At 33.0% G+C, this 12864-nt stretch overlaps 2 protein-coding genes across 2 annotated transcripts in view; one reads left to right on the top strand and one right to left on the bottom strand.

The window, feature by feature from the left end:
* Positions 1-5882: 5882 nt before the first annotated feature.
* Positions 5883-8836, bottom strand: LOC119635978 (death-associated inhibitor of apoptosis 2). The gene is made up of 4 exons (XM_038031043.1): positions 8190-8836; positions 7143-7582; positions 6104-6783; positions 5883-6041 (listed from the first exon to the last, which is right to left on the bottom strand). Exons 1-4 carry the CDS (start codon positions 8577-8579, stop codon positions 5953-5955), a joined length of 1599 nt encoding a protein of 532 aa, XP_037886971.1. The 5' UTR covers positions 8580-8836; the 3' UTR covers positions 5883-5952.
* A 3793-nt stretch (positions 8837-12629) lies between these two features.
* The window catches only part of LOC119635977 (muscarinic acetylcholine receptor DM1-like), a 44327-nt gene continuing 44092 nt past the window's right edge, over positions 12630-12864 (top strand). The window contains exon 1 of the mRNA XM_038031033.1: positions 12630-12851. The gene's annotated coding sequence lies outside the window, so the exon portion shown is untranslated. The remainder of the gene's footprint in view (positions 12852-12864) is intronic.

The raw sequence follows: 12864 nt of genomic DNA on the forward strand, positions 1-12864 counted from the left end.
GTAGACGACGACTAAATGTAGACTGAGAGTTAAAACACCAAACAATCTTTTGTTGTTACTTGCACGTAGCTATAGCACACCATGCAAAACAGACAGCAAGCAGCAGGCTATCTACATAACATAGATATAAAATTATGAGATTTGTGTGTATATGTATGCATGCATGTATGTATGTATGTACTTACGATTAGAGAGACAATGCACTGGGAAAAAATTTGCAATTTATTGAGAATTATAAATGAATTTAATTAAATTAATTTATCTCTGACAATAAATGTGAAAGAAAGTTTTATTATAAGCGGAAAAAAGCGAAGAAAATAAAGCTTTACGCGGCTAGTACTAAAAAGAAGAATTAGTGTTTTTTGTTTTTTTTTTTTTCATTTTAATCTTATTCTTGACCAATGTAAAGGACAACATGTCCTTAACCTCTGCAGTTAGCTTTAAAAAAAAAAAAATGCAAAAACTCTCCGGTAACCCCGATTTTTAAAAAAAAAAAAAAAAAAAGAGATCCTCTCTCTTTGCCAGACACCTGCCAACCTGTTATGCGATGAGAGAAATTTAATTTAAATCATTCCTGGTTATAACTTGTCTTACCTTCATTCAATCTAGCTATTGTTGCCATTGCCTTTCATTGCTTATAAAATTGTCTAGAGAAGAAGAAGACGAATGAAGAAGAGAAAACCTGTTGCAATAGGATTTAAGGGTAATAGCGGAAATCGAGATCTATTTTTAAACCGATGTTCATTATATTTCAAAAGCCGCAGACAGTGAGACATATGCCACGAAGGAGAAGCAGCGAGTAGAAGAAATGAACGATAGAAGGAACGTAAAAAAAAGGCTTTACAGCTTCCAGCAATAGGCACATTTCCAACTGCGCGAAAACTGAAAATTATTTTAAAATGTTTTGAAAATCCGATATCAGTTATTTAAATACAAAGAAAGTACTGGCGTGAGTTTCGTGTGTGTCAAGTTCCGTCCTTTGGATCAATGTTTCATCGTTTAATTAAAAGTTACTGTAATAGGGTTGGGACGAAACTTAAGCTGCGGCAATGGAACGCAGTCAGGGCAGTTCCAGAAATATTCGCAAGACAACGGATTAGGCGAGAACGACATTGCTCTGAATATTTGCAGCAGTTAGTGCAGCAAACATATTATACATCTCCGGTCATCCCCTGTAACGCAGATTCCATTGAAGCATATATCCACTCGCATGGTTCTGTAAGCGAACAATTGCTGCGCGCCTTTGAGATCAATGCATTTTTCCTCTGCATTTGCTGCAGTGATGTATATCTTGTCTTGTCTTCTAACTCTCATTATAGTTTACGCATTAGCAACTTCGACCTGAAATGAAAGGTTACTTTTCGTATTCGTCCTTAGGCCATAGCAGGTCTCAAAACTTGCGAGCTAGAGCTTGAACACAAAAACAAAAAAAAAAACACGACGGGCAGACAAGTTTAGATCACAAAGTGGTTTTGCATGGATCGATATAATAAAAGATGGGTCTATCTCAAGACCTTCCGGATGTTTTATATATATAACTTCATATCACTCGTATCGCAGGAGCTGAAGGCTATAAAAAGAATACAATTGTTGTTGTGGCCATTGGGCTGACCACTCGTCTATCCTTTATTTTTGAAAATCTTACTAAAACTAAGTAGAAAATTAAAACTTGAAACGCGACAGATAACTAACTTAGAGTCATCAATCAATTTTAATTAAAGCGGGAATCTCAGACTTGCTTAGATATTCTCAACCCCACCCCCATGTAAATTGCAGGATAAAAACTTAAAACTTTGATCGTATAATTTTTTCATTCAGGGCACGAATCAATTTCAACCCTTAAGTAGTTACTCAAACTAATTTGCAATATTCGTGTTTTTCTTTTACTTACCATCGACATTACAGGTTAAACTCAGTCCGGACTACTACTTAACATTAGATCAAAACTATTTTCGTATTTATGTATATGAATACATATAGAACGTTACATATATGCATATGCATATATATGCACGATTCAATTCGTAAGAATGAAGAGTAAGGAAAAGTGTTAAATAAAATTATTTATTCATATTTTTTACGGCTTGCGCTTAATTGCGACGGAAAACGATTTTCATACGTATTTAATTTTTAATTGCTTTTTCAAAAGCGTTTTAACTAAATATTTATTACAATTTACATTAGGATATAAATTGGCTTCTGAAATAAATTATTTACTGCTTGCTTAATGAGTAGAAAAATTTTGTCATTTAATGTTTTGAATACTTATTATTAAAGAAATTTATTAATTTATATATATATATACATACACATATATATATATATGTATATATACAGTTACGAGTCCGCCAGATGCTTTAGGAAAAAAATTTTAAAAAATTCAAAAAGTGAGTTTAATCGATTTGGCAAGTGAGGCATTCCTATAACAGTATATATATATATTTATATATATATATATACATGTATAATAAAAGGACTTTTTTCCGTCGAATGCCATAGTGCCAACAATGAACCTTGTAAGTAAGCCCATAAACCTCCACTACCGCTTACAAGCCTCCACTACCCTTTTACGAATTAAAAATGGAGTAATTGTTGTAAAAACTTGAGTAAGAGAAACCTAAAAGGAAAATTTCAAGATACTTTTCTCAATGATTTGGAATTTGTTCCAAATCTTCCAAGTATTTGGAAAGATTCAATGGAAAAGTTGTACATTGGTATGTTCACTATTAACAAAACGTTTATAAGCAAAACACTGCTCAGGTGAGTGTTGTCCATTTCTAAACTTTAAAAACTTTATTTACATTTGGCATAATCTTTATGCAAAAAAACTTGGAGCAGATGCACATTTTATTGCAACGATTCATTTAGAGTCACTTTCTGAATCGATCTAAGCTTGTCTGTCCGTTTTCCCCTCTTCTTTCAACCTAGAGGCCACAATTTTTTACATATTTTATTAAAATTTTATACAAATTGGTCGATTTCCATCCAAACCTTCGCTGCCGCTCTCTTCCATGCCCTCAAACACGAATCTCAAATTAACAGGTATTTCTATATTTAACTTTTGAAAGGCTTCCACTGCATGTATCCAGCATAAGACAGATCCTTTATCATCGCTAGCACCGCGGCCGTATAATTTTCCCTCAATTTCAGTTAAAGTGAATGGCTCAGTATTCCAGCCATCTTCTTTAAAGGCAGGCTGTACATCCAAGTGGCCATAAACCAAAACAGTTTTCTTTTTTGGATCCTAATTAATATCAAAGATGGATTTCTTAACTCTTGGCAAGCATTCTTTACCTTTCCTAGTTTACCTAAGATGACTTTTGGCAATGGTATGGTTTTGCCATCGAGCAATTTTTGTTCACCCAAATCAGCGAATTCGATTTCGGTACTTAAAGCCCTTAATTTATCTGCGCACTATTCAACCATACGTTGTACTTCATTGCGTTTATCTGGCCAGGTCGATACTGATGGTATTGCGACTGCAGTTATTAAAGCATCAATATATTGACTCTTGTTGGCATCAATATAACTGGAAATGTTCAAATGAGGTATAAATTATAAAAACAAATGAAATATGATTAAGAATAAATGAGATATTAAATTGATTGTTTTTTCATGATAACGGTAAAAGATAATAACAAGCATTTATAGGGGGGTTCATACAGTTTTCATTGCATAAATGTGGGAAAGAGATTGCTTTCGTTTATGGTTAATAAGCTATCTGTTATTAATTTGTGTAATTTTAATGAGTAATTTTCAAGTGGTCCTATTTGGGGAAGCCGTTATATGAATAACTGTAGGGTGGCCCACTACATAGAGTTTTTGTTTACTTAGTTATGCAAAATTCTTCAAGGCGTACACTGTCTAACTTACTTAATTTTACTTTCCAAAGCATTTCCGCCGAAAATAAGTTCCTTTTACTGGGTACTTTTTTTGAAAGCCATACCATCGAAAATATAGGATAAAATGGTAAAAACAAGGTTTAAACATCGAAAAAGGAAGAACTAGAATATGTCGGCAGATTTGGATTCAGAACTGATCTTTATTTTTTTTTAATGCTTTTCTAAGTTATTTATATCAGAGCAACATCGAAATTCATCTCTTCTTCCTCTTCTAAATGGTATTTCTGTTTGAATATCTACAATGATATAAATATATATATAAATTGCGCCCATGATATACTCAAATTTAATGATATGATTATAATTCTTACCTTAGATGGAATTTTCCTTTTGTACATCGATGTGAACCTGTGACTAAGAAATCACTTTCCCACCCGCACATAACTTATTGCAAACTATCTTCTAATTTCTCAAATTTCTCCTTTTACGTCACCTTCGCTCTTTCGTTGTTGTATTTGTTGATCGTAGGCATTTTTCAAGCAATTAAAACATTTCTAGTTTGCGACAATAACCTTTGCTCTATTTCTTCGACAGTTTCCATGATGTAAACTATATTTATAAACTAAGATAATTTAATTTTATTACCACAAGATTGTGCAAGATTTTTAAAATGAAAACATTACCTTTTATATCTTCGTAAACTTAGATCAAAAAAATATTTTTTTCTTCAAAATATCCACCGTCTTCATAAAAAATTGCAGGAGACAAAGGGCCCACTAAACTTTTCCATTGCCAAATTTTATTACTTCCATTAACTTAACTTAATTAACTTAATCCTCTAAAAATATTCTTAAATTCTTATTTCCCTTATCATCTCAATTGAAAATAATATCATCATGTCACGGTACTTGTCTTTAATGATGCAAAAATGTCACGCATTATCGGAATTTGATTTTCTATATATTTTTACGTTTATATCGGATCTATTTCGATTCCTGGCCTACTACAGAAATTCACCTGTGTTGTTTGATCATTTTAGCTGCTCAAAACTATATTCATAATTGAGAGAAATGTTCATTTTGTCCAAACATTTGCCACACCTAGAAGAAAATTTCAGAGATGCTTCACTTGATCAACGTTAAACTCAGAATCAATTAAGTTTGTCCATCTGCCTTTCTGTGCCAAAAGTTCTCCTTACCGTAAAAAAATTAGCAAAAACGTTGGAAATTCTTGTTGTTTGCAGGATGCTACTGAAAGCAGGACAAATTCATCAAGGGATATACCTACGATGCAGTGAAAATTGAGAAAACTTCTGTTCTCCAGGCTTTTTCTCCAGGCTCAGTGCTCATAAAAGCGACAAGATAGTTATTTCCACGTACATCCGACAAAAATGGGAAGAATTAACCCCGCCTACCTTATTGTATAGAATATGAATATTTGGCTTTTTCTTTTTTCGAAATTTTTTTTTATAGATAAATCTGATGTTATAGAAAATAGGCTCACACAGCCGTATGCAATTTTAAGCAGACTTCAAAATAGCTCGCAAAGTGCAAGGCAAGACTTATTTCGTGGAGGCACAAAAACGCTTGTTTTAAATCAACGACGTGAAGTAAACGTAGGACAGCTATCTGCGCGATCCAAATAATATTCATGTTCCGCATTATGGAGAGCGTTCAAGTTTCAAATTCCTCAGCACATACGAAAACAATTTGTTTTTCTACTAAATTAACATTTATTAATTTAACCTAATGTTGAGAAGGGGTTATTACAGAGAGCTACAAAAATTCATATATATACATATATATATATATATATATATATATAAATATACTTTTTTTTTTCAATAATTTAAAATTCTCTCCATCACGACAATCAATATAAGGAGAAGCATGCAAAACTGATTAGTTTTCACCTAACTAAAGCTGGAAAAAATCTTAATAATTTTAAAACTGGTGTACAGGCGTACTGGTGTACTGGCTTAAATATTTGACATCAAAATAGTGCGAATACACAAATGTTTGAAAAAAGAATAGAAAAACAATTATTTTTTCGCCCTTTAAGCTCCAAGAAGGCCATTTCCAACTCATTTAATTCGAGATTAATTGTATTCTTACGAAAAGAACGTACGTACAAATCCCTTAATTGTTGTGCGGCAAACCGGGCATTGCTCAACGCCGGGAGCGCATTGGACACAGGTCACTGTAATCAAATGTTTATTTGTTTTTTTCTTTCAAATATTGTTTTGCTTAATCACCACTTACCTAAATGTCCGCATGGTAAGTATACAACACCAACTTCTTCATCCAAACATACCTTACAGAGGCGAGCATCTTTCAACTTGCGATTTTCTTCTTCGAGAGTTAAACGACTTGGAGATGATCTGCCAGCGGTCAAAGCATCTTTATTGTCAGCTAAAGATTTGTCTTGGAATTTATCGCAAGCTTTTAAACTAGGTTTTTCGTCACCAGAAATCACCACATCCCTCGATGGAGTTTCCAAACGATAAGTTGAATCCCTTTGAAGTCTATCATTGCCTCTAACAACTGATACACTAGCTGCTATATCACCATTTATCCCATTTATCATAGTTCTGCTGTTGTTGCTTAGAATACCAGTACAATCGCTCCCAAGCGCTGGAATTGCATATTCAATTGGATCTTCGCTATCCCGATCGTCAAATACCGCTTTTATTAAATCTTCAACCGTAGCGTATGGATAACCCGTTACAGACAACTGTCGCTGTGTCCTACTTCGTATAGCACCAGCGTCTATGCCCATTTCTAAAGCTTGCCTTACTGGCCCTGTTGCCATTGCTTCTTCTATCGTCATCGGGACCGATGACATTTGATTTTCCCGCTCAATTGATTGTTTCATTAAATCTTGAACTTGCTGTATATAAGTGTTTCCTTTTACTAAACGCACAAATGGACATTGTGGATACCTAAAATTAAAGAATTAGTGGTGTCAAGTATTTGTTCACTTCAAGCAGGTACGCAGTTAGGCAGTGATAATGAAGCAAATGATATTTTAATGTCCTTTCTATATTAAAAGATGGGACAACAATAGGAAAATGAGGGATATTTAATGGTGAGCCGTGATCCACTGTAGTGTTTTCATTTTGTTTTACATTGTACCCGCACTCTTGACAGTTTTCTTAAGTGTCTTGCATTTTGTTTTGAAATGCGCTTAAAACATACTAAAAATATACATAACGTGCGTATACTTGACCGCCCGCTAGGGAATTAACATTTCTTCTACAAAGTTAGCGAGTTAAACGTAAAAAATGAAAAAAAAACTTACCACTTGGCATGTTCGAACCAGGGATCATCTTCTTTTTCCCATGACCGTAAACCCATATTGCAATGGAAACAACGCACTTGATCATCGACTTCTTGATAGTATAAACCGGCTTCAGCTAAAGCGACGGGCTTCTGAATATCTGGTATTGGCCAATTATTGTATGTACGCAGTCTAGCATCCAGTGAAGAATATTTCGAATTTTTAGGCGGAGATATTTGTTGAATTCCTAAATCTCGTATACCGTCGCTCGCCATTTCAATAAGTGGTCCCAGCTGAACACGAGGGCAATCTGGGAAAAAACGACGATGTTCTTCAAAGGCGTTATCTTGCTTTTCCCATTGCGCTATAACACCTTTACACCATACACATTTCACTTCATCTGATCGGTTGAGATAGAAGAAACCAGCTTTGGCTAATGATACGGGCGATATGTTTGGATTCTGCAAGCGAAAAAAAAAAAAAAAATTACAAACAATTAATGTCAACTTTTATACCTGTAAAGAAAATGATTTTTAAATACCAAGCATATGTTTTATTAAAAAAAAGAACTTCCCGATCTTCGCTAATAAAACCTTTCCAATGTGCTTGCATCTGCAAGGGATTGTTTAAAGAATTTAGCCAAACATGTGTGATAAAGTAAAAATGCTTTTAATGTGAGCGTAACTGCTGATGAAATGACAAAGAACTATTTCTCATGCCCACAGCGCACAGAAGAAAGCTTCGATTCTGTCTAATTTTTTGCAATCGCGCAAATGCCATTAAAAAACAGATTAAAACAAATCATTTAACTAGGAATTTAATGATGATTAATTTGTTATATATGTTTTTGTAGTTTGCGGTGTTAATCATTTCTTTTTAAAAGCTTTGGTATTTCCCTTAGTCTACTCTTTCCCTTGAAACTGAACTGTGATGATATATTTCTGAAATGAATTAATCAATACTATCCTTACTATTAGTTTTGAATGAACGGCATATATATATATGTACAAATAGTATTTCTCAATTTCAGTTAACACAAATGCTTGGTAGAGTAAGAGCAAAACATACTGGCCAATTTTTGAATGTAGCCAAACGATTTGATTCAATCATAAGATCTGGAAAATTTCGTTGATCTGAAGATTGATTAACTACGCCTGATGATGATAAGGGCTGTGAACTATCTCCATCTGTTGGTAACTGCATGGATACATTACCGCAACATGATCGATTCGTTATAAATTCACACTGAGGACTAACAATACGATGTCGCCTTTCTACTACGTCGCCGTATTCCCAATTACTTATTCTGCAGTGACACCAATTACACTCAGCCTCTAAAAATGGTCCACTAGCATAAAAACCACATTCGGCCAATTGTCGAGGATTTACTGGTGTATTTGCTGGCCATGACACAAATGACCGCAAACGTGCTTCCTCATTGAAAAACTCGACATTCATACTCGCTTTCCCAGCACTTAAAATTGCGTTCTCTCTGCTTCAACTTCAACTTATATATGTAACTAATATCTCTTTTTCTATATATTCTTTTTCACTACGTAATTCTTGCAAAATAAATCAAACAAATCTTAAATGTGAATAGATTGGTAGCCTTTTTAATTCTGTTTTTGTTTGTTTTACTTATATGAAAAAGGCTATTGACTAGAAAAAAAAACTTTTTAGGTGATGAATATATGATTCGTCTTATATATTATGTGAAAAATTATTTGTATGTATGTAAGCAATGCTTCCTCTTATTTCATGCAAGATTTAATCAGTCAGCGTTGACATATATAATATGCAGTGGTACCGAAATCTAATAATTTCAGTGCCTTTGCTCCAAATCGTATCGGAATTCTTACATTCACCTTCAAAATACATTCAAAAATGATAAGAATAATGCTTCCAGCATCAAGATTCTGCATGGTTTGCTTGTAAAATTAAAGCTAATTGGAAAATGTAAATTATTTTATACATAGAAAAATCCAAGCACGGACAACGCCTTGCTTGGATTGCCTTTTTATAAGATGTATTTGTAATGTCAATCCATAGATTTGAATTATTCGCCGAGCGCAGTTTGTATAAAATTAAAAAAATTAAAAAATATTTCGCAAAAAACAGTTCACAAGATCTTTTCTTTATCGGGCTGAAGTCATTTGTTATTTATTTACATTCATTAAGCCTCATAGTCTAAATTTTCATTTTCGCATAAGGAAAATCAGTCGTTTATATAGTGTTTATGAAATGCGTCGCAGGCCCCTAATAACTTCAAGCCATTTTAAAGAACAAATTCTGTTTTAATTTGAGAAAACGGACATCAATGCAATGTGGAGGATTCCATATGGTATTAAAATCCTCAAGCCCCGCATTCGTTACGAAATTTTTTTTCGTGCAGCTGCTAAGTTTTTCTTAATATCTAAGATGCCACATTCTGTACGTGAGTATTTAAATTCACTTCTGCTACGAGATGCTAATCTAAGAAACAGTCTGCATATAGCTGAAATTAGCGACCAGATTGAATGTTTATAAAGTTGGTTTTCGATCAATTTATATAACCAGTGAGAAGCTAATGGACTTACACTTGTCTTATTGAAATTTCCCATGGTCGTTCATTTATGAATGTTCAAACGACATTGCAACGGCTACTTCAAAACCATGAATTTGAAAAATCCAAAATTCTCTCTTTTTAAGAGTACGCCGCAATTCTTTTTGCTTTTGTATAGTTCACTTAGTAAGCTTGCCCGCTATGGTTTCATTTTTAAACTCACTTCTTAAATCCGTATTTTATTCAATCGAAAAGCTTATTTAGTTTTACGTTACTTTTCATAAATTAATTAATTAATTGTTCAAAATTGTTTTTTTTTTTTCTTATTTCACTTTTACAAAGATTTCCTTACTTTTCTTTACAGTAAGCCAAGCGAGCGCGAATTTTTTAATTTCAATTTAATTTCCAGGACTGACGTCATTCCCTCTCCTATGTTGCACGTAAATATTTGAAATCAAATCGTATTTTGGCATTTCTTGGCATTTATTTGGCACGATGCACGATTTTATATATACTACATAAAGTTTTGACGTAGTTACAGCGATAAAAAGAAGAACAAGCACGATCAAACACATATTTTATCATATTTTCACCTTAACATAACTAAACGCTGCACAATTTGTCCTTTAAAAGCAGTAGGGGCGGGTAACCCTGTTAAATTACAATCAGAGCAGTATGTTTATCTTTTTCTTTGAGAAATTGGAAAGCACTAAGATTTCAGGAAGTTGGCAACGTAAAGGTAGATGCCGTTCCTTATTTGAAATTTGTTGTAAGCGGAGAGCGCGGATTCCAATCTTCATCGAATTTATTCAAGTTATAAAAGGCAATGTTTTCTTTGAAACTCTTCGGCATAGAAATGAAATTAAGTTATCTTACCTTGAAAACAAATGGACAATGAACTCATCGATTCAAGTACTTTAGCGTATGAAAACATTGAGTTAACAATACGAAAGCAGCACTGAGCATGAAAAAATGTTGGAAGGCATCTTTTAAAAGGTATTATGCGTGATTGGGAGGAATACGTTTTATCGTCTCAAACATCTTTGCCAGCGAAGAATAACGGAAAAATGTGTAAGGAATTATAATGATAAGTTTAAATTTGAGTATATCATGGTCAAGTTATGTTCCATTGCGGGGCTGGAAATATAAGATTTTAAAAGAAAAGAGAAGAAGTTTCGAAGACCTTGTTATTCGTGATCTTGATATTGCAAAAAAAAAAAATATGCTTCCAAAAATTAAAGTTCGATTCTGTTAAAGTGTGAAAAATTAGAGTTCGACACACTAATAAGTGTGAGAAATTAAGGTTGGATTCCGTTAAGGTGTGAGAAATTAAGTTCGATTCTCGCAGAATGCAATATTGAAAATCTATATTATTAAGAGGGTTTATTCCTCTGGAAGTATTGTCCTATTATATAATTATGTTGTTCTTACTTTTCTAGCTATGGAGCTCAGTGTGTCTCGGGCGTCGCTTACAAAAGCTGACAACTGGATGCCCATAAATTTAATTGATTAGATTTTGTCCGGCTACCGTGCGCTGAAAAAAATATGCCATTGCTATGGAAATGTCAGAAAGGTAATGATCCGAAACATTAGTTTATTTTGGTGAAAACATTGCTCCTGGATCATATCTCGGTCTTAATCCTGTTGAGAATGTTTGGAGAGGACTAAAGTATCATGTCTGCTGTAGTAGTAGAAAAAATTGGAGCAAAATGAAAAAAAATATGCTATAATATCCCATACACACGTATATGATATATAAGTGATTTCTCAAACAAATTCCTTTAATATTCCTGAATATTAACCTTTGGACATTCTAAAATCAGCTTCAGAATCGAATATCAATTCTATATATTACTTTATTAATACTACTAAGCTCATTATCTAATGTACATTTATTTAAATTAGAGCCGATAGCCTGTGTTGCTAGTGCTCACTGTCTTTTTTTTTTTAGCCTAAGAATTTATTTCAATAGTCTAAAATTATAATAATAATAATAATAATAATTCCTGAATATGGATGAAAAATGATTGAAATTATTGGAAGTACAAATTAATTCGATTCGCCTCCTAAGACAAAGTGCCAGTAGTACTCTAAGGTGTTGAATAAAACTATGACTTCTTTGTTTAAAAGTACTATCTTCGAGCTATATACAAATGCACAAATAATCGAAAAATCACACTTACAAAGCGGCCCGAATTAATTTAATATCCCAATAGCTGGAGAGGTTTATATTATGTATGAAGTGAAATGTTGAAGTAATTGGTAATCTCTGCGAATGTTAATTATTCATCCTTTTATGCCAATGAGCTTGGTTCGTTTTATGAATTAATTCGAAAAACGAAGAATATCGTTTACGTCAATGGTTGTTTCCGCCCGCCTAAACTTGCGAAAAGAAAGTTCGCTTGCCGGATTTCTTGAGCTACGTCTCATTTGGGAAATTCTAATTTCCAAAAAAAAAAAAAAAAATGGGCAAGTAAGGTTTCTAGCTTGTGTAGTTGACTATAGCTATCACAAGTACTGTAAAATCGTGCAATAGGCATAATAATATGTAAACGCTATATATAATCATATAGCGAACCCTGCAAAATCCATAAGGCTTCGATTTTCACAGTTTAGTTTAAATACGCCATTTTATGTAAAAAAGCAATGTAATCTTTTTTGAATTTGGCATTCCAGTACAATGTTTTTCTGATATGCTTTTTTTTAGTTATTTTTGATTATTTGATTTAAGTTTTGAACTTTTAAGGTAAGATTTACGTTTTATATATGCTTGCAATAAAGAGATTTTTTGTTTAAAATCTCTAATCTTTTTATGGGAATTATTGTTCTTACGACTGCCAATCATATCTACACGACATAGAAAAACGTAAATGTGGTAACACTTTAAGATTATAATATTAAGTGAAAAACTGATTGTAAATTTTCGCAAAAAATAAACAAATTTAGAAAATATTCTTGTGTGTGTGGTTTGCAAAATATATATTTAAAGTAATTCATTCCAACGGTCATAAAAATTATGTTTAAATTAAATCGGAATTTCGACATGAGAAGTACAAATTTTCCCAATTGAATACAAACGCAAGAAAAAGTGAATTTTATACATATAAATATTTCAATGAACGACTAACTGTAACAAAAATGCCTGTGGAATGTAAATGAAATGACAATTTCTAATGCATATGTTAAATGTAAGTTTACGGA

Source organism: Glossina fuscipes, unplaced genomic scaffold, assembly GCF_014805625.2.
Source record: "Glossina fuscipes isolate IAEA_lab_2018 unplaced genomic scaffold, Yale_Gfus_2 27, whole genome shotgun sequence".
Taxonomy (NCBI): domain Eukaryota; kingdom Metazoa; phylum Arthropoda; class Insecta; order Diptera; family Glossinidae; genus Glossina; species Glossina fuscipes.

Coding starts and splice junctions, on each gene's coding strand:
- LOC119635978 (XM_038031043.1), bottom strand. CDS start 8,579: ATGAATGTCGAGTTTTTCAATGAGGAAGCACGTTTGCGGTCATTTGTG. Junction 7,583..8,189: donor CTACATTCAAAAATTGGCCA/GTATGTTTTGCT, acceptor TTTCGCTTGCAG/AATCCAAACATATCGCCCGT. Junction 6,042..6,103: donor CTTACCATGCGGACATTTAG/GTAAGTGGTGAT, acceptor ATTTGATTACAG/TGACCTGTGTCCAATGCGCT.